Here is a 22650-nt window from a genome sequence, read left to right on the forward strand (position 1 = left end):
CACCACACCAGTTCCATTTGGTCTCAATCACTTCTGTCTGAACAAACTGGAATAGGTGTCTAGTCTATTCTTGCTGTGTTAAACGGTGTCTATGGGTTTCAAATACAAGTCGATCAGTCCCTCTGGTAACAGGCATGGAAGCCAGGACAAGTGACAAGTTGACAGATCTGTCTGGCTGCTAGTTTTGTCTGAAAACTGGGTTTGAAAGCACCAGTCAATGGAGTGGGTGGATTTGAGTTAATTTGTGGTTTTGGTGTCATCTTTTTAACTGTGAGAAACATGGCCTGCAAAGACAATGTCCAAACAAAAAGCATGCATTCCTGGGGCTTCCCTGGTGGCACAGTGGTTGAGAATCTGCCTGCTAATGCAGGGAACACGGGTTCGAGCCCTGGTCTGGGAGGATCCCACATGCCGCGGAGCAACTAGGCCCGTGAGCCACAACTACTGAGCCTGTGCATCTGGAGCCTGTGCTCTGCAACAAGAGAGGCCGTGATAGTGAGAGGCCCGCATGTTGCGATGAAGAGTGGCCCCCGCTTGCCACAACTAGAGAAAGCCCTCGCACAGAAACGAAGACCCAACACAGCTAAAAATAAATAAGTAAACAAATGTGGGGTTTAAAAAATAAAAAGCATGCATTCCTTTTTTATTTCCTTAAAAAAGGATTTGGTTTAAGAAGAGAATCTTAAGCTAAATCTCATTAGACTAAATAAAGCTAAGCACTGAAGAATGAGGCAGTGTGTCTGATCTGTGTCTAGACCAGAGTCTGAGTCCAGTGATGTGGTTTTAGTGAAGAGCCGTGGCCCTTACACCCTTGCTGACGCAGATGATGACAGAATTGTGAAGACTGTGAATCTGGTGAGCAGCCAGGGGAGTTGCTGTTGCTTGTATCAGAGAACAAACTTGGTAGCTTGATTTTAGTGGTGGTGGTGAAAAGTTCGTCAGAAGCTTGTTGGAATGGTTTTAGGAGTTTCATTGTAAAGTTATACCATTTCTGTATCTTACTCCTTTAATTCCATTCTGTCAGTGAAATAGTCCTGGAGCCAAAACTCACACAACTGTCTGAGACAGTACAGAGCTATAATAATTTAGATAATCTAAATTTTTGTTTTGTTTTGTTTTCTTTGGCTGTGCAGCATGGCTTGCAGGATCTCAGTTCCCTGACTGAATGTGGGCCATGGCAGTGAAAGCTAGGGATCCTAACCATTAGGCCACCAGTGAACTCCTTAGATAATCTGACTTTTTGCATGACTCATCTAAAGTGGAAGTTCAGTCCCAAATTTGGCAAACAGGGTTTACTCCTTAACTTTGCGTTAGCAGGATTAATGTAACAAATACTACCAGGTTCTTTTGTCTTTAAAGTTCTTTGTTAATGTTTATAGCACCAATATAAGAATTTGAGTTCTTTGGATCAAGGGTTCTTAATCTTAAGATTGTTCTCATAACACTACATTATACAGTTATATAGTCAGATGACTGACTTTATATTAAACTAATTTCATTGAGTTCTCAAAAAGAAATAAGCTGATTTGATTGTATACATATTTCCTTAAAATTTAATGACATACTGACCTTTTATCAATACAAATATGCATAATAACAAAACACTTTGTATTTACAGCTTGAAACATTGTAGATCCTCAATAAATGTTTCCTGAATGAATTTTTACAATTTATTAGACATGTGTAAAGAATGAAGTTTTAAATGTCATCCTTATTTAGAATATTTTAGGTGTATTTACATTTTGATAAAATGGAAAAATATCTTATATCTCATACATTTAATCCATGTGAAGTCAAACACCAGTCTATTTGGGAATAGACTTTTTCAATAAAGATTTACTTCATATACTATGGCCATGAGGCACAAAGACATACAAATGAAAGGCTGCACTTTCCATGTTTTATCTAAATGTTTGTTGCTATGTGGAAAGTCTTAGTATTTGGAAACCGCCAATCAAATTTAAAATATGACAGTGAAGAGCTGTATCTATTGAAAAAGGGAGATTGTGATGAACTCTGCTAAGGCTGAGAACCGGAGTGTTTTAACCATAAGAGAATCAGAGTTTGAGTCTTCAGCAGTCAATCGTATTTCAACTTAATTCATCCAACAAACCCTGAAATCTTACTAGGTATAGACACTAGCTCCAACTTAGGGACCCGTGATGGTATGGTAAGTATAACTAGGTCCCCATCAGATCCTGGGCAGGGAAAAGGAATGTGAAAAAAGCACAAAATCAAATAATTATCACACAATATGATCCTTTCAGTTAACGAGTATATCTTATACCTTCCTGTTGGAGAGAAGAATGCTCTGGGCGGGGGAGAAATTTTGGTAGAATATTAGGGAAATACTCTGGTTGTGTCCACATTACACTGCTCTCTGCTTCTCAGATTTGGGAATGCTCATCTAGGCATGTGTGAGTACAGGAGTCTCTTGCACACCCTCAGAGGAGCAGTAAATACTTCACTGAATTTTTGTGCAGAGATGGCCTCCGTGAAGCCAACAGCTGGGGCCTCCCACCCTCTGTCCTAATCAAGAAGCTGTTACGTTCCATGCTGAGTGTACACCCTAGAGAATCCAGTGCACAGGAATGTTCATAGCAGCACTGTTCACAATAGCCCCAAGCTGGAGACACCCTAAATGTCCATCAACGGTAGAATGGGAGATTAAACCATGGGGTGTTCATATAACTGCATACCATATGAACTGCAGCTGCATGCCACAACCTGGATGAAACCCACAGGCAAAAAGGTGAGCAAAAAAGCAAGACAGAAGAATAATGTAGGATTCTATTGCTAAAGCATGTAAAACCAGGCAAAACTAAAGTATGTTGTTTGGAATATGAAATTAGGTGAAAAATCTATAAAAAAAAAAAAAAAGCAGGGGAGCAATCGTTAAGAAATAGAAGGTTATTTACTTCTGGAAATGAGAGAGGGTATGATTGAAAAGGCACAAGAAGAGTTTCCAGGATGCTGCTAACATCCTACTTCTTGTCCTGTCTGTGATGACATGTTTATTTGTGCATTTTCTGTATTTTTAATGAGCAAAAGGAGACTATTGCCATGTCCTTTTTTTCCAGTGCTCCCATAAAGAATGTGGTGCCCAGGGCAGAGAGGGCCTCTGGGGGAGAGGACCCACGTGCAAGGTTGGGCATCGCCCTGTATCACTGGGGAAGGGAGAGCTGCCAGGTGCCAGGTAACTGTAGTCCTGGCAGAGACCAGTGAACTGGGTCAGTTTCCCCAAATTGAAGCTTACAAAACCCCCAAATAGGAATGATTCTTTCCTCTCCGAACCCTCACGGCCATCGCTGGCACTAAGTCCTCTGCCTGTGTGTGTCACCTTTGCACACTCGTCGACCCCCCTGTCCCCATCACCTGATAATGCAGGGCCTCTCAGGAGCTTAGATTTGAGTCCCAGTTTCATCACTTACTAGTTATGGACACCTAGCCTCTTTAAGTCTCAGTTTCTTCATCTGTAAAATAGGCATCAACACACTCAACTCACCAGAGTGCCCAGAGGTTCACAAGAGAAAATGGTGTGAAACTGCTTTGAAAACTGTAACTTACTAGAGGGCTTTGGCTCATTGTACCCTCTCAACTCTTTGGCTTCACTGACCCTGAGATTCCCCATATGTATAAAGCTAAGAATCCAGAGAGCCAGTGATTGGAGGGATCTGGCAAAAGGAGTTCAGAAGTATTGGTCAGCAAGACCCATCCTGCAAGGCCAGTGTCCTCACCTTCCCTTCCCCAACCAGGAGTCGCGGGATCTCAGCCTGGGCCAGAGGTTTCTAGAGCTAGAAGGTTCTGACCAGACCTCACATTTTCCCAAGGAAAGCATGGAACTAGAAGCTCCCTGGTAGCAAAATGATCATCTACCTGGGATTTAGGTCTTCCTGGTGGTTCCCCTGCTCCCCCTATTGCCACTTTCCTTCCAGTTGAGATGCTGGCAAGCCATCTCCCTTCTGTGGCTTTAACCCCTCCCCCATGAAATGAGGAGTTTGAACTCCACAGTTACTCGTACTTGTCACAATGGTTTGCCTGGGCAAGGCAGAGCCCTTCTCTGAGGCTCAGTTTCCCCTTCTGTCAAATGAACGGGTTGGGCTCCATTCAGTGGCTCTCAACCCTGAATGCTCAGGAAAGCCACCTGGGAAGATGTTAAAAAAACAAAAACCCACATGGGGATCCTCCTCAGGCAGGGCTGAGAACCACAGGACTATGTAATAGTGTCATAGACTATCAGTATATGACAGCATGATGTCCCCAGCCCAGAGGTGGTGGACAGAGTGAGCTACCACCTAGGCTCCTGGTCCAGGGCTTCAAGGATGCCAGTTCTTGTGTTTGCCCCTCCCCAAAGGTCCAAGGGAGTTCTACCATCACCTGCAACATAAACATCTGGGGGGAGTTGTTAAAAAATACCTCCTCCCTCACCTCCACCTTTCATGGACCCTGACTTGGGTGCCCACTGGGGGAGGAGAAATCCAGTGAGGAAGGAGCAGTGGTGGGGAAGGGGTTCAAGTTAAAAGACTGTGGAACAGTCTTCCTTCAGACCCCCATCAGGAGTAGAGAACAAAACAAACTAAACATTCCATTCCATTGGGCCTTAAAGTAAACTAAAATACCAGGCTGAATTGGGCAGAGAGACAGTCAGTTCTCTGGAAAACGATAGAGAATCCAGACCCAGGGCACTTTGCAGCAGTGCCACACTCCCACTCGACATCACTCTGGGAAGAGGCCCACGATGCTTGAAAGTGTGTAATGACTCTGCTCTTGAAATAAAGCCTTATCGGATATCTTATGGATATCTTATGGAACTGGGGACAGATGCCTGCTATGAGGAGTTTTCCCTGAAAACTAAAAAACCGTCTGATATTTCTGAGAATTCTGAGTTAATCTGGTAGTGTGGAGTGATGGGGTTTCTACTGGAATTATCTGGATAATTATATTATACTCTACTTTTGATTGATCCACAGAGCTTGTGGAAGTTTTTTTTAGGTTTTCAAGGGAACTATAGTGGTCCCCAATTTTCTCCCGCTGTCCAGGTCCCATCCAGCCCTCATGGTAGCACCAACATCACCACCATGCCCAAGAATAAAAGAAAAATGAAGAATGGGATAAAGAGAAGGAATAAGTTCAAAAAAGAGAGAGGGCAGAGGACATGGATGAGGTAAAGTGGGAGGGAGACAGAAAGCTGTATAGAAGGCATTCCAGAGACTTTTTCACCTTTAGAGCAAAACTGGAATGAATTTGAATCAAAAGATAAAAAAACAATCCTGGAATTTTACCTTGCTCCACTCCATCTTAAACTTACTTTAAAGGATACTAGTGCCAAGTCTATTCTACCAAAGCAAAGTGGAGACTGGAAGGGGTTATGTAAGATATTGTTTTAATGTTTTCAATAAACATGTGCAGATAATTCGCTAAAATTTTTTCACCTGAGTCCTCATTTGCTTATGTGCCGTGGGCTTCAGCCATCTTCCCAAGTTTGCTCTTCATCGTTTTGCAAAATTTCCTTTACCCTCATGGATCAAAAGCCCAAGAAAACAATCTTCTTAGGTACAGAAATAAATGACTGACTTACCTGGTATTGAGGATGTGTCCTCATAATTCCAAACCAAGAGAAGAAAGCCAGTGAGCAGCAGGATTGCAATGCTGGCAACAGGCGCAACTTCGGTCACCATGCTGGTGATGTTATAATGCCTTGGGTTCAGCACTTCCAAAACCATCTTGCGTTGCTTGAACTCAGGAGAAGCAACTTAAAGTCCTGTGGAAATCAGAGGGTCAGAAAAATTAGAGAATCCTCCAAAATGTACATTTACGACTCCTCTTACTTCAGAGGATGCTGTACTGTAGAGATGGGCGTTCTGTTTTGTAATGTGATTGGACACTTAGACAAGACAAATTTATAGTTACAAGTCAAAACAAGCAAGCCCAAGACAGATCTTTTGGCTTGAAGTGCAGCATTTCTGACCTTGGTAGAGTCTCAGGTTCGTTTAGACGCTTGGTCTGATAGAACCTTATCATCTTGCCCTTGAGTGGGTAGAGTGACTGAATTCCCAATTGAGAGCCAAATTTCTTACCAAAATACATGAAAATGAAGCTCATTCCAGAGGTGGAGTCATTCTATGACTTCATCAGCAGATTTTGTTTAGACAATCTTTTTCCCTTCAAGCCAAATAAATTTTTTAAAAAAGCATTCCCCAATATTCTTCCTTGCTCAAAATTACTTCCCCCAAAGGGTAAGCTTCTTCAGTAAGAAGGTGTTTCATGGGCATCACTGAGGCATTCTCAGGTTGTCTGTTGAATTCAACATGATTCACTCAGGACAATCTTTTCTTATTGGCTTTGATGAAGCTTAAATCTTGCACCATGGACTTGATGAAGCAGTGCACATGGGCCTATGACAGAGTTAGTAGGAAAGAAGAATAGGCGAGGAAGAATAAAAGGAGAGGAAGAAAAAAGAAGTGGGGAAGCAGGAGGAAAAGAGAGGACATAGTAGATGCCACCAGCAGTAGGCTCAGGTGCCACTCAGCAACCGAGCTCCCTACAACAGCTGGTGTCCTGTGCAGGACATTTTTCAGTTTGATTTGCTGATTCTGATGTGGTTTTCTCTTCTTTTTTTTTTTTTTTTTTTTTTTTTGAAAGCATATTTTTTTCTGCTTTATTTAGATGTAATTGACATACAGCAGTGTATAAGTTTAAGGTGTACAACATAATGATTTGACTTACATACATCCTGAAATGATTATCAAAATAGATTTAGTGAGCATCCATCATCTCATACAGATATAACATTAAAGAAATAGAAAAAAAATTTTTTTCTTGTAATGAGAACACTTAGGATTTACTCTCTTAACAATTATCACATATAAGATGCAGCAGTGTTAATTATCTTTTTTTAAACATCTTTATTGGCGTATAATTGCTTTACAATGGTGTGTTAATTTCTGCTTTATAACAAAGTGAATCAGCTATACGTATACATATATCCCCATATCTCCTCCTCCCTCTTGTGTCTCCCTCCCAGTTATCTTTATTGTATTGTACTTTATCATCCCTCGTACTTATTTATCTTATAACCGGAAGTTTGTACCTTTTCACCACCTTCATTTAATTCTGCATCCCTCCACCCCCTGCCTCTGGTAGCCACAAGTTTGATTTCTTTTTCTATGAGTTTGTTTGTTTTTGAGGTATAATTGACCTACAACACTATGTTGGTTTCTGGTACACAGCATAGTGATTTGATATTTTTATACATTTCAAAATAATCACCATGGTAAATCTAGCTGTTATTTGTCACCATAGAAAGATATTACATAATTATTGACTATATTCCCACACTGTACATTTCATACCCATAATTCACTTACTTGTACCTCTTAATCTCCTTCACCTATATTTTTCCTCCCCCAGACCCCTCCCCTCTGGCAATCACCTGTCTTTTCTCTGTACCTATGACTTTCTTTCTGTTTCGTTACATTTGTTTTGGTTTTTAAATTCCGCATATAAGTGAAATCATATAGTATTTGTGTTTCTCTGTCAAACTTATTTCACTTAGCATAATGCCCTCTAGGTCCATCTATGTTGTCACCAATGGTAATAGTTCATTCTTCTTTATGGCTGAGTAGTATTCCATTACACACACACACACACACACACACACACACACACACCACATCTTCTTTATCCGTTCATCTGTTGATGAGCCCTTAGGTTGCTTCCATATCTTGGCTATTGTAAGTAATTCAGCAATAAACATATGGGTGCATATATCTTTTTGAATTAGTGTTTTCATTTTCTTCCATAAATACCCAGAAGTGGAATTGCTGGGTCACAGGTATTTCTATTTTTAATTTTTTGAGGAACCCTCATACTTTTTTCCATAGTGGCTGCAACAATTTACATTCCCACCAACAGTGCACAAGCGTTCCTTTTTCTCCACATCCCCACCAATACTTATTTGTTCTCTTTTTGATGATAGCCATTCTGACTGGTGTGAGGTGATATCTCATTGTGATTTTGATTTGTATTTCCTGGATTATTAGAGATGTTGAGCATCTTTTCATGTGCCTGTTGGCCATCTGTATGTTTTCTTTGGAAAAATGTCTATTCAGGTCCTCTGTCCATTTTAAAATTGGGTTGTTTGTGTTTTTGATGTTGAATTATATGTGTTCTTTGTATATTTTGAAGATTAACCTTTGTTGGATTTGAAAATCCAACATTTGAAAATATCATTTGAAAATATCTTCTTCCATTCAGTAGGTGATCATTTTGCTGATAGTTTCCTTAGCTGTACCAAAGATTTTTTGCCGTAGTCCCATTTATTTATGTTTGCTCTTGTTTTCCTTGCCTGAGGAGACATATCCCCCCAAATACTGCTAAAACTGATGTAAAAGAGTTTATTGTCTGTGTTTTCTTCTAAAAGTTTTATGGTTTCAGGTCTTACTTTGAAGTCTTTAATCCATTTAAATTTATTTTTGTATATGGTGTGAGAAAGTAGTCCAGTTTGATTCTTTTGCATGTAGCTGTCTGGTTTTCTCAATACCATTTATTGAAGGGGCTGTCTTTTCCCCCATTGTATATTCTTTGTTCTTTATTGTAGCTTAATTGCCCATATGAGTGTGAGTCATTTCTGCACTCTCCATTCTGTTCCATTGATCTATGTGTCTGTTTTTTGTACCAGTACCATACTAGTTTGATGACTATAGCTTTGTAGTATAGTTTCAAATCAGGGAGTGGGATACCTCCTGTTTTGTTCTTCTTTCTTAAGATAGATAGTCTTGGCTGTTCTGGGTCTTTTTTGTTTCCATACAAATTTTAGAATTACTTGTTCTTGTTCTTTGAAGAATGTTATGGGTGTGGGTTTTTTTGTTTTTTAATTTATTTTTTATTATTTTATTTTTAACAATTTATTGGAGTATAATTGCTTTACAATGGTGTGTTAGTTTCTGCTTTATAACAAAGTGAATCAGTTATACATATACATATATCCTCATATCTCTTCCCTCTTGTATCTCCCTCCCTCCCACCCTCCCTATCCCACCCTTCTAGCTGGTATTGAATCTGTAGATTGCCTTGGGTAGTATGATCATTTTAACATTATTAGTTCTTCCAATCCATGAGCACAATATAGCTTTCCATCTGTTTGTGTCATCTTCAGTTCCTTTCATTGGTGTCTTATACTTTTCCAAGTATAGGTCTTTTACCTCCTTAGTCAGATTTATTCCCAGGTATTTTATTCTTTTTGATGTGATTGTGAATGGGATTGCTTTTTAAATTTTCTCTTTCTGTTAGTTTCTTTTTAGTATATAGATGTGCAACAGATTTCTGCAGATTTCTTGCAGAAGTCTCCTGCAACTTCACTGAATTCATTGTTGAGCCCTAGTTTTTTTGTTTTTTTTTTTTTGGTTTTTTGGTGGTGTCTTTAGGATTTTCTATGTGTAGTGTCAAGTCATCAGCAAACGGTGACAGTCTTACTTCTCCCATTCTAATGTGGATTCCTTTTATTTCTTTTTCTTCTCTGATTGCTGTGGCTAGGACTTCCAAAACTATATTGAATAAAAGTGGTAAGAGTGGGCATCCTTGTCTTGTTCCTGATCTTAGAGAAGAATATTTCAGCTTTTCAACACTGAGTATGTTGTTAGCTGTGGGCTTGTCATATATGGCCTATTATGTTGAGTTATGGTCCCTCTATTCTCACTTTGTTGAGAGTTTTTATTATAAATGGATGTTGAATTCTGTCAGAAGATTTTTTGCTTCTATGGAGATGATCTTATGATTTTTATTCTTCAGTTTGGTAAGGTGGTGAATCAAATGGATTGATCTGCAGATATGGAACCATCTTTACATCCCTGGGATAAATCCCAATTGATCATGACGTACGATCCTTTTAACGTATTGTTGACTTTGGTTTGCCAATATTTTGTTGAGGATTTTTACATCTATGTTCATCAGTGATTTTGGACTGTAATATTCTTTTTGTGTGTTATCTTTGTCTGGTTTTGATATCAGGGTGATGCTGGCCTTGTAGAATGAGTTTGGAAGTGTTTCTTCCTCTGAAAAGTTTTGGAATAATTTAAGAATGAGTGTTAACTATCTTCTAACTCTTCGGTAGAATTCACCTATGAAGCCATCTGGTCCTGGACTTTTGTTTGTGGGAGTTTTTTTTTTTTTCTGATTCAATTTCATTAATGGTAATTGGTCTGCTCATATTTTGTATTTCTTCCTGATTCACTCTTGGGAGATTGTACATTTCTAGGAATTTGTTAATTTCTTCTAGGTTGTCTATCTTACTGACATATAATTGTTGGTAGTAATCTCTTATGTTCCTGTGTATTTCTGTGGTGTCGGTTTTAACTTCTTTTTATGATTTATTGATTTGGGCCCTCTTTGTTCTTGATGAGTCTGGCTAAAGATTTTCCAATTTTGTTTATCTTTTCAAAGAACCAGCTCTTAGTTTTATTGATATTTTCTTTTTTTTTTTAGTCTCTATTTCTTTCATTTCTGCTCTGTTTTCATGATTCCTTTCTGTTTTCATTTTCCTTTGTTTCCAGGTATTCTTTAAATTTCCTCTTTGATTTCTTCAGTGACCCATTGGTTGTTTAGTAGCATATTGTTTAGCCTCTACATTGTGGTGGTTTTTTTGTTTGTTTTGTTTTTTGCGGTACGTGGGCGTCTCACTGTTGTGGCCTCTCCCATTGCAGAGCACAGGCTCCAGACGCGCAGGCTCAGCGGCCATGGTTCATGGGCCCAGCCGGTCCGTGGCATGTGGGATCCTCCCGGACCAGGGCACGAACCTGTGTCCCCTGCATCGGCAGGCGGACTCTCAACCACTGCACCACCAGGGAAGCCCTATATTGTTTTTTTTGCAGTTTTTTCTTTGTAGTTGATTTCTATTCTCATAGCTTTGTGGTGGGAAAAGATACATGATTTGATTTCAGTCTTCTTAAATTTACTGAGACTTTGTTTTGTAGCCTAGGATGTGATCTATCCTAGAGAACGATTCACATGAACTAGAAAAGAATGTGTGTTCTGCTGCTTTTTGATGGACTGTTCTATATATCTGTTAAGTTATTCTGGTGTAATGTGTCATTTATAGCCAGTGTTGCCTTATTGATTTTCTGTCTAGATGATCTGTCCATTGATGTAAGTGGGGTGTTAAAGTCCTCTACTATTATTGTATTACTGTCAATTTCTCTCTTTATGTCTGTTAATATTTCACTTTATGTATTTAGGTGCTCCCATGTTGGGTACATATACATCTCTAATTGTTATGACTTATTGTTAGATCGATTCCTTGATCATTATGTAATGTCCTTCTTTGTCTCTTGTAACTGTCTTTATTTTAAAGTCTATTTTGTCTGATATAAGCACTTGCTTTCTTTTTCTTTCCCATTTGCATGAAATATCTTTTTCCATCCCCTCACTTTCAGTCTGTGTGTTTCTTTAGATCTGAAATGAGTTTCTTGTAGGCAGCATATATATGGGTCTTGTTTTCATATCCACTCAGCCATTCTGTGTCTTTTGATTGGCGCAGTTAGTCGACTTACATTTAAAGTAATTATTTTAAAAAAAAAATGGGGACTTCCCTGGCGGTCCAGTGGTTAAGACTCCGTGCTTCCACTGCTGGGGTCAAAGGTTTGATCCCTGGTTGGAGAACTAAGATCCCACATACTGCGCAGCACAGCCAAAAAAAAAAAAGATAAAAAAATAATTATTCATTGGTATGTACTTACTGCTATTTTGTTAATTCTCTTTGGCTTGTTTTGTGAGTTTTGTTTTGTTTTGTTTTTTTTGGTTCCTTCTTTTGCTCTATTCCCTTGTGATTTAATGGCTAATTTTAGTGTTATGTGTGGATACCTTCCTCTTTTTTCTGTGTGTATCTATTATAGATGTTTAGTTTGTGGTTACAAAAAGGTTTGTATATGGTTATATATATATATATATATATATATATATATATATATATATATAAAGTCATTTTAAGTTGCTGATTTTTTTTGCGGTACACAGGCCTCTTACTGCTGTGGCCTCTCCCATTGCAGAGCACAGGCTCAGGACGCGCAGGCTCAGCAGCCATGGCTCACAGGCCCAGCCGCTCTGCGGCATGTGGGATCTTCCCGGACCAGGGCATGAACCCGTGTCCCCTGCATCGGCAGGCGGACTCTCAACCACTGCGCCACCAGGGAAGCCCATATTTATTTATTTATTTATTTATTTATTTATTTTTGCGGTACATGGGCCTCTCACTGTTGTGGTCTCTCCCGTTGTGGAGCACAGGCTCCGGACGCGCAGGCTCAGCGGCCATGGCTCACGGGCCCAGCCGCTCCGTGGCATGTGGGATCTTCCCAGACCAGGGCACGAACCCGTGTCCCCTGCATCGGTAGGCGGACTCTCAACCACTGTGCCACCAGGGAAGCCCTAAGTTGCTGATTTTTTAAAGGCTTGAATGCCTTTTAACAACTCTGCATTTTCTCCCTCCCCTCAAAATTTATTGTTTTTGACATATATTTTATAGCCAAATCCTGACATGCCTGGCTGAGGAGCTCAAGGTGATCTGGAGCTGCTGTAGGTCTGCTGTTGGCCAGGGCCAGGGCCCGGGCATCCTGAGGTGGTGCCTGCCTGCTGGTGGGTAGGCTGGGTCTTGACATGGCTGGCTGTGGGGCTGCTGTGATCCTGGAGTTGTTGTTTTGCCAGCTGGTGGGTGGGGCTCAGGCACAAGGTTTCCCAGGGCTGGTGCCCACCCACTAGTGAGGCCAGGTCCTGGAGCTACTGCCATCCCACTGATGGGCAGAGCCAGGTCCTGGGTTCTCTGGCTATAGGCCCAGGGGTCCCATAGCTGGTGTTGGCCCCTTGGTGAGTACACTGGATCCTGACACAGCTGGCTTCAGGGCCTTGGTGGTCCCAGGGCTGTGGCCCAGGGGGTCCTAAGGCTGGTGTGCACCCACTGGTGGGTGAAGCCAGGTCCTGAGTTACTGCCAGCTCACTGGTGGGCAGAGATGGGTTCTGGGGTCTCTAGCTGCAGGGCCCCAGGGGTCCCAGAGTTGATGTTGGCCTGTAGATGGGCAGGGCTGGGGCCCAAGGGATCCCAGGGCTGGTGCCTCCCTGATGAGTGAAGCTGGGTCCAGGGCTAGTGCCAGCTCATTTGTGGGTAGGGCCAGATCCCAGGGTGGCTAGAGGCTCAGGGGTTCTTAGGGCTGCCGGCCTGCTGGTAGGTGAGGCTGTGTCCCCACCCAGCTAGCTTCCTGGCCTGGGAGGTTCCAGGACTAGTGCCAATGCGCTAGTGGGGATGGGCCAGGTCCTGGTGCTAATAAGCTAGAGGGAGGATTCCAAAATTGTGCTTACCAGCACCAGCGTCCTTGTGGTGGGATGTGCTCCCCAAAATGGCTGCTGCTGGTGTCTTCATCCCCAGGTTGAGGTTCAGTTGCCTCCTGCCTTTCTAGGAGGCTCTCCAAGATCAGCCATTGGGTCTGACCCAAGCTCCTTTCAAATTACTGCTTCTGCCCTTGGTCCTAGGGCATGTGAGGCTTTGTGTGCACTCTTTAAGAGTGGAGTCTCTATTTCCCACAGCCCTCTGGGTCACCTGAAAGCAAGCTCTACTTGCCTTCAAAGCCAAATGTTCTGGAGGCTTGTCTTCCCAGTGTAGGACCTCCACCCCCACTCCAGGCTGGGGAGTCCAGTGTGAGCCCCAGACCACTGGTTTATTGGGGGGCACCTCTGCAATTGTAATTATCCTCCTGTTGGTGGGTCACCTACCTGGTGGTATGGGTCTTGACTATGCTCCATATATGCCCCTCTTACCTGTCCTATTATAGTTCCTTCTTTATATCTTTAGCTGTAGAGATCTTTTCTACTAGCCTTCAGATCACTTTCATGGATAGTTGCTCTGTAAATATTTACAATTTTGGAGTGCCCATGGAAGGAGGTGAGCTCAGGGTCTTCCTACTCCATCAATCTTGGCCACTCCCCTCTGCTGTGTTTTTCCGCAACGGAATGTTGAGTCTTTATTTTCAGTAAGGTTTTCCAATACCTATACTCTCAGAAGAGAGTTTCAGGGATGGTGGTTTGTTGAAGAGACTTAGAATGAATAGCCTTGTGTAAAGGAAAGAGCAACCATTCCATTCAGTTCCTGGTCCCAGGTGACCACTCCAAGGATTACCTTCTCTTGGAAAGTGCTCTAAGTTCCCAAGACTTGCAATGTCTCTGCAACAGACTTTGGCTGGGTTTTACCTAGTAATAGAGTTCTAGATTCTTAACCAGGACTTCTAAGTGGATTTCGGGGGCTCTGTGAACTCCCTGAAATGCTGCGTAAAATGTTGTATCTGCTCAGCTGCACTTTTATGGGGGAAAGAAGCCATAACTTTCATCAGGTTCCTGAAGAATATATAATTACATTTCTCTTCTGATTTATATGAGATCTTAGATACACAATCAAAGATCCATTTCTGGCAAGTACAGAAATTTCATGACATAGTTGAATTCATTCAGTTGCTTGATTCATTCTATTGATTCATCCTATTATTCTACCATTTAAATAATCATTAACAGTTAAGTGCAAGGCACTAAAACTGCCTGCACACATGTTGGGCAGTTTTTTTCTTTTTCTAAATATATATAAGTTGAGACTGAAATGTCAGCAATGTGTCTGCTATCATCTGGTTCCTTTGTTAATGAACAGCTTCTTTGAACAGGTTGAGTTTTTAGGTTTTGAATTTCCAGAGTGGAATTTTACGTCATTCTGAGTAAGCTCCTTGTGACTTTCTGCCAGTCAGGACCCTCACTGTTTCTGTTTATATTGATGAAACCTGAAACCAGTGTTAAAAGCTTAGGTGAAGAAAGTGGTTGTGACAAAAAGGAGGAAGATGTCCTAGAGGAAGTGATGCGGGCAAAAACTTCACGTTTAACAAACTCTCAGAGAGATGTTACAGTGTTGAAAGCACAAAGTATAAAATGTTGGAAGCTGATGCAACTTTATAAAGGAGTATGACCGTTCACCAAGGCATAGAAAAGATGTTCCCTCAGTGTTCTAAGTTCTACAAAAAGAAGGCAGCAAGAACTGTTCAAATACTCTTGCTGAGTTTTTTTTACAAAGAAAAAAAAAAAACTAAGAATTGCAATGTTTCTAATGTTTTAAATTACAGTGTATTAAAACATTGGTTTTACTATTTTTTTCACTTCCATATACGCTTAAAACCTATACTAAGAGAGTTTTTCATGTTTCAACAAAATTTTTAAAGGTCACAGTACAGTTGTATTTTTTTTTCTTGATTTTTAAGATTACCTTGCATAGTTTCAGTTTGCATGGTCATTTTTACTGTCCTGCACTACTGTGCAAAGTTAGCACTGCCTGTATTTCGAAAAGTTTGATGGGGCAAAGAAGCCTGGTTCCTCATCTTGCTCAAAAGTATGTCATAAAGGTGCCTAAAAGAGCAGTATTTAAAGACCAAAAAGAATTTTTTTTTTTAACGCTTACATAGCATTTGCTGTGTGTCAGACATTGTTCCCAGCATTTTACAAATATTAAGTCATTCATCCTCAAAACAACCCTGTGAGCTAAGTATGATGGTACCCATTTTACAAATGAGGAAACTGGAGTGTGGGTACGTATTTTGCCCTTGGGCACCGAGCTTGTTTGTCGTGGAGATGGGATTGGAACCCACGGAGTCTGTCTCCAGAGCCCGTGCTCTGAATCATGCCATTTGGTGCCTGTTATGGGATTCATTTGGTCTCAACATTCAGGGACTTTTCAGTCATTTATGTTCATTTCCAGGCTATTCAGAATGACTCCCTTTAAAGGAGTTAGATTTTCAGATCTCTGAATGCACAGCTGGAGAGATCCTTAAAGATTCTCTCCTCCTTTTACATTGGTTTTCCTGTCCAGTAGAACATTCCAATGGGTCACACAGACAGGTTGAACATAGGCCTTTGAGGTGTGGTACAGGAATGGAGGAAGGTCCTAGAACTTCAGAGAGGTTACTTATATGTCCCCTGTGCCAGGAATACCCTCCCCTTACCCTCAAACATACATATACACACATGTGGCCCTAAAGTGCCACAGGCCTTCAAAAGCCATCTCAAATACCTGGCTTTCCAGGCATTTGTTTGTGGTCTCATTCACTGGGGCATCCCACGCTAGGTGCCTGGCCCTAAGCAGGGGCTTTGGCCTCCAGATGAACCAGGCCTCTGCTCCCATGCTATGTGTACCACAGATATCCTGACACCTTAATGCCCCACAACCTCAGGATAAGGAAATGCCAGGCCAGAGTCCCCAGTCTGAGCCAGGGCAAAGTCAGCTGGGGGCACAGCAGAAACCGGATATCCCAGTGCTTTGGGGTCAGGATGTACTCTGGGCCTTGCAGTACCAAAAGGGGCTCCCAGATGCGCTGATACAGCCCTGACCCTCTGCCAGGGTGGGAAGGCAGGCCCTCACCTTGCAGAAGTGCTGCCCCGCTTGGCCAGACCCTACCAAATCCTACCTTGCAGCATGGAGGCGACCTGTCCAGCAGGGTCTGAGGGCCGGGTGCCAAGCCTCTCCAGTACACCTGGTCCGTCTCTCTTTCTTGCCCCCACTCCCAGAGGAATGTGACCCACCCAGGTTCTCCTCCCTGCCACACTTTCTGATTTGGGTCCCCACAGACAGGGGGCTGCCTCCTGGGGCTCTCGCAAGGAACAAGACAGATGTGATCAGCCCCCAGGGGCTAACAGACAGGGTCTTGGAGGAGGAGTTACAGATCTTTACTGAATGGTTCCCCAAGTGAGTGAGAACATCCAGTTGGGGGCAGGGAGGCCTGTGGCTGCAGTGTCCTGTCCCAGGGAGGGGCTGGGGAATGGAACTGGTAGCCTGGGACGGATGGGAGCAGGGGGAGGGTGAGCATGATGCGAAGCAGAAAGAAGGGTCAGCAAGGAACAGGAAGAAAGCTGGTGACCTGGGCCCCAGAGAGCAGGGGCAGTATGGGATGTATTGGGACTTGCGATGGCGACAGGGGACACCTCTGCAGAGCTTTTCAGGTGCATTAGAAAAATTAGAATTTGTCTTAAAAGAAATGAGAAGCCAGTGAAGGGCTTTAAGCAGGTGATCAGCAAAGTCATATCTACATTTTAAAAATCTGAATCACTTTGGCTGCAGTGGGAAGAATACGATGGAGGGAGGGGTATCGGAGTGGGTGAAGGAGAACAGCTGGGAGGCTTCCATAGTTTTTCAGGTAAGAGAGGGAGTCACCATGGTCTTAGGAGGTCGAAATAGAGACAAATAGACAGGTTCACTAAGTTGGCATGACTCTCATGATTTAAATCTAATGATATAAGGAGAGAGGAAAGTGTTAAGTATGTTTCCTAAGTTTCCAGACTGTGTACCTAGAGGGGTGGTGTGCCGTTCTCTGAGCCTGGACCAGTTTTGAGGTGTGGAGAATTCTTTTAGATTTTGGAAATTTTGAGCTGGAGGAATTGTTGGAACATCCAAGTGGTGATATACGGTCTATAATTCAGGGGAGGTGTCTGAGCTGACATATGAGCTATGGAGACTGTATAGACTGAGAAGGGTGTCTTAAGGGACACAAAAATTTGATGACAGAATAGAGGAGGATAAATCTTGTAAGAAAAGGTGAGTTTACAGAGAAAGCTGGGGAGAGTTGGCCCAAGAGCTATCAGGAGACCAGAAGAGGCTGATCATGGCTAAGTGCCAGCATCTCTAATGAACAAGGAGGCATGGCTGGGATGCTACAATAATAGAGACAGAGAGGAAGGTAGAAGCTGGAGAATGTCCAAAAGGCACGAATCTCCAAAAAGTAATTTTTTCTTTTTAAAAAAATATTATGACAACTGTTACTGCTGTTTTACAAGGGGAACAAACAACCTGGATGTGGTGTCAGCAGTCCCTTGAAGAGTGTGGCCAAGACCTGATGCCTGTAGCATCAGTTTCACTCTCACCTGGAACGTTTCACCAAGTGCTCTACATGCATTAGGGCTCAGTCATCACAACGACCTTCTGGAATGAGTTCAATACATTATACCTCCATTTTACAGATGAGGAAACTGAGCCTCAGCATGTCAAAGCAAGTGGTAAAGTGGGAGGTGAGCACCAATCTGTGGGAGCTGAAAGCCCATTCTTTTAACCCAAACTACTTTCTGCTTCCCCTCACTCCATGCCTGGTTCCTTTCCTGGCTGCCATGATACAGGCCTCTCCTCATTTTCCTTCTGTATCTCTGGCTTCCTCCTCTCCTCTTTGCAAGTTAACTTCTTTTTCTTCCAAATAAATAACCCATGCCTACTGTTACCATTTCCTTTATACCCATTGCCTCTTAATTTCTGGTTTCTGCTTTCACTACACTCATGATACCAGTCCCTCAGAGGTTACATACAACCTTCCCACCTCTTAATCCATACTTTTTCCCCCTCCATCTTTGTTCTTCTGATCTCAGTCTGTGGCTTTGGACCCATTTGGCCATTTCTCCTTCTTGTATCAGTTTGCCCGTGGCTGATGTGATAGGCTTTTCCTTTTCTCCCATTGCTCCTTCTTATTCCTCTGTACCTGTTCCTAGCTCCCCTGCAGTCCCTGAACCCTGAGCATTTCCCAGCCTAAGAGCTTAGCCCTCTGCTTCATACTCCTTTTGAGAACTCGTTTCTTTTCCTGACTTCAGCTCTTGCTGCTGTGTGGGTGCCCCACCCCCAATTCCCTTCTTGGCCCAATCCTCTTTCTTTAACTCCATATCTCAAGTGCCTATGAACATCAGCACTTAGATGCCTCACCATCACTCCACACTTATGGTTAAAACCCAAACCACTGACTTCCTCCTAACCTCCTCCTCACACCCCAACCTTCTCATACATCATTTTCCCAGTCATTCAACTTCAAAATATTGGGGGTTTTTTTGTTGTTGTTTTGCTTACCCCTTCCCCTTACTTTCCTACCCCCTAGGAATATTCACCCGCCATCCCAGCCTAAATATGTCATCATAGGACTTCCCTGGTGGCGCAGTGGTTAAGAATCTGCCTGCCAATGTAGGGGACACGGGTTCGAGCCCTGGTCCGGGAAGATCCCACATGCCACGGAGCAACAAAGCCCGTGCGCCACAACTACTGAGCCCGTGTGCCACAACTCCTAAAGCCCGTGTGCCACAACTCCTAAACCCCATGTGCCTAGAGCCTGTGCTCCTCAACAAGAGAAGCCACCGCAATGAGAAGCCCGTGCACTGCAACAAAGAGTAGCCCCCACTCACCACAACTAGAGAAAAGCCCACGCACAGCAACAAAGACCCAAACGCAGCCAAATATAAATAAAATAAATTAATTTTAAAAAATGTCATCACAAAGTTCTAGGGATATTCCCTAAAAATGTTTTGTCTCTGAACAAGATTTTCCTTTACCTTCAGGCCCATATCTTAATTTTTGTAATGGACCATAACCCTACCCTCTGCTCCATTAATGATCAAAGACTATTCTCAGTGGTCAGTTGAAGACAAATCCATAATCTGCCTTCTAGACTTTTTCCAAAACTTACCTCGAAATCTCTAATACCCAATTGTTTTCAAAAGCCCCTGTTGGGAAAACTCCCCCCAAATTGGGGATTCCTGGTGGACCCTCATTCCACTCTTGGCATTCCCAAGGTTTAATGACTTTAAGGGCTACACGGGTGACACAGCTGTGGAGATGGGTAGACGTTATAGAGCCCAGGACTCCTCTCAAAGTTTCAGGTATGATGCCAAACAAAACACCTCTCCGTGGGCCCGATCCAGACTCCAGCCCATTCGCAGCCATTACTAATTATCTGAATCAAGTGCCACAAACTTCAAGGAGCTGCACGCTTGGACCTGGTGTGGGAGTCCTTTCTGCAGCTGCCTGTGCCTAGTCATGCTCTGGTGTCAGGCCTTAAGCTGACTATGAGTGACTTTATAGGATCAGCCCTACACAATTCATTGTTTCATCTAAAGGGATGTTAAAGAGAATAGATTAAATCGTTTATATTTATCCTTCTGAGTTGGATGTGTATGTTTCCTCAAATCCCTTACCTAATAAAATGAGGCATTAATTCTTAAAAGTCATCTCCTTCCTACTCTTTCCTCTCCTGGAAGATGAGTTTCCCAAGGCTGGGGATCTGGGTCTACCTCCTTCACAACCGTATCCCGCTCCTAGAACAGTGTCCAGGCCTTTGCATATGCTCTCTACAAACCTGTTGCCTGAGTTTGTACTGTTTCCACCTCTGTCCAGATTTTATTCCCCATTGTAACCTCTCTGATGTTCTTCCTCTCAGACCTTCCCTTTCAGTTCATCCTGCACACTGCTGCCAGATTGTTTTCCAACTCAGTTTTCATTACATCAGTTCCCTGTTAAAAACCCTTTTTTTGCTTCCAGTTACTGCAAGGCTTCCAGATTTATCCTTAGTCAGCCTTATTTCTTGGCTCTCTTTACCCAAACTCTGACTCCTCACTGAACCACAGGCATCGTACCTGGGAGTTCTCATGTCTCCCCCAGCTCTGCTGGTTCTGCCCCGCAAGCCTCCCAGGAGAGGTCTGCTTCTTCCTTGCCTTCCTTGAGCCTTCTCTTCCCTGGCGTAAATACCCCTCCTGCTTTCCCTTTGACATGGGTCCTGGGATACTCTTGCTTTCGACTGCCAAGTCACTCTATAACTCAGAGTCGTGGAGACTTTCATTAAACAAACATTTATTAAGGAACCTGTCTGAGCAAGGTGCTACATTCAGGCATGAATGTAGGGGAAGTTCCTAGGAAGGTTCTGGAAGCCAGGACATCATGTGAGGACCACAGGTCTCTGAGGTGACAGGCAGAACTGCCCATGAACTCCTACATTGTGGAAACACAGGTTGTCAGAGCTGGAAAAAATCTCCCGAGATCTTCCAGTAGTACAGTTCTCTCACTTGAAAACTGAACCAACCACATGAGATCTGGGGAAGTAAGGTCACATGCCAGTGGTCACTTAAAAGTGGGAAAGGTTTACTGTGTACACATTCTACTATCTGATTTCCATGCCCTGGCATTGGGGTCATGACACTGGTGGTTTAGTCATTTTTCCCAACACACTTCCAAGTGAGTCCCTGGGAATTTCTTATTCTGGAGCAGGAGAACTTGTGGAAACCAACAAGGGAAATCCGGTGGGGTAAACATTGTGTGGTTGGCCTCGACTCCCCTTTAGGGCACCAGTGGGAAACCTCAGCCACTAGCTTTCCAAACACATAGGGAAGACTATTAATGGTGCATGAAAGGCAAGTTTCCCTCTCCGGTAAATGCACAGGCTGCCAAAATCCACATTTCACGTGAGCATACAGGCCCAAAGCTCTTGGGCATCAGGCAGGACTGGGGCTTTCTTACTCATCTTTGAGGTCCCATGACTTCAGTGCATGTCTGTGGAAATGAGCTTTTCTTTACAATTGCTTACTGGCCAACCACCAGCAGGCCTTGGCTGCCCTTTTACTTCAGTTTTCACCTTTGCCCCTCTGAGGGTGCCCTCTTGTCCCTCAGATACTTAATCCGTTGTCTTCCCAATGGGCTGTATCTGATATTCTGTCCCAAGAGAGTTTGTTTTCAGGTATAATCAGCAGTGACCACTGGAAAAGCCTTCTAGATCATGGCCCTTTCAGGCCATGAGACAAGGGGAGGGGATGTTGAAAGACCAGAGGCCCACCATGGGGCCTTCAGAGCCTATTGTACAGGAGCTGCCTGACATCCAAACCATACTTTTTCTCACTAGCAGGCTGAGCCTGTCTCATGGAGAGGCAGAAATGATACCCAGGCTGGGTATCGTTCCCACAGCAGCAGTCATTTCTCTAAGAGATTTCCTACCACTTCACTTTTCAACTCATTTGTACAAGATCTCACATGTTGTCTGGCATCAGAGGGTATCAGTAGTGGGATTTTTCAGTACAGTTTTGGCTTTTAACCTGAGGTGAGAAAAGGCAGAAGTGACAGTTTCACAGCAATAGGATTTTGGGTCATGGACCTGAGTTCAAGTCTCGGCTCTGTGGTTAAACAGCCCTGTGACTTTGTTCATTGCCAAAGCCTCCCTGAGCCCTGGTTGAGGATGTGAATTCTCTCTACCTCAGGACACTGAGATGAAGGTGAAAGTGAAACCCCTGGAACTGGGCACCACTTTTTCTTCAGCCTTCAAAGTCTCTCTGGCACATGGAGTTATGTGACTCCATGACTCTGGGGGCAACAGTGGGAGGTTCTCAAGTGGGGCTACTCAGGGCAACCCCAATACCACCAATGAGAGAGGCCACGGAACCTCTTTCTTACGGCGAGATTCAGAGCCATACCTGAGCCTTGGTATCCAAGATTTACCACACCGAGGTCCCAAGTGACCTTGCTTTGGCTCACCTACCTGGATGTCATTAAGTCCTTCTAAGGGCAGCAACAAACCCACCTCCTGCACAGAAGCCCCAGCTGCCTCTGCAGTGGGACGTCCTTTCATAATTACCACAGCACAAGTTCCTCCAAGGCAAAGCCTCACATCTCACTCCTCTCTGGGGCCCCCAAAGAGGCTACCATGAGTTCCTGTACCTAGTAAGTGCTCAGTAAATGTTGGTGAAATGAATGAATGAGTGGTTGGCAAGTTAAGCTTTTTAGGCCTGGGGTCATCAAAGAATGATGTGTTCACATGTACCCAGAGGAATGTTTTCCCTACCCTATCTCTGATTCCAAATGCC

The 22650-nt window shown here is 43.1% G+C and overlaps 1 protein-coding gene across 1 annotated transcript in view; it reads right to left on the minus strand.

Annotated features, from left to right (window-relative positions):
* LOC113614820 (aromatase) overlaps window positions 1–22362 on the minus strand; it is a 47889-nt gene extending 25527 nt beyond the window's left edge. The window contains exons 1-2 of the mRNA XM_027096667.1: window positions 22326–22362; window positions 5579–5761 (exon numbers count right to left, since the gene is read on the minus strand). Coding sequence (XP_026952468.1) covers window positions 5579–5723 — 145 coding nt within the window. The 5' untranslated portion in view covers window positions 5724–5761; window positions 22326–22362. The remainder of the gene's footprint in view (window positions 1–5578; window positions 5762–22325) is intronic.
* Between the last annotated feature and the right edge of the window lie 288 nt (window positions 22363–22650).

The sequence above is a fragment of the Aethalodelphis obliquidens genome, unplaced genomic scaffold, assembly GCF_003676395.1.
Source record: "Aethalodelphis obliquidens isolate GAN/ISIS:26980383/991018 unplaced genomic scaffold, ASM367639v1 scaffold105, whole genome shotgun sequence".
Classification (NCBI taxonomy): domain Eukaryota; kingdom Metazoa; phylum Chordata; class Mammalia; order Artiodactyla; family Delphinidae; genus Aethalodelphis; species Aethalodelphis obliquidens.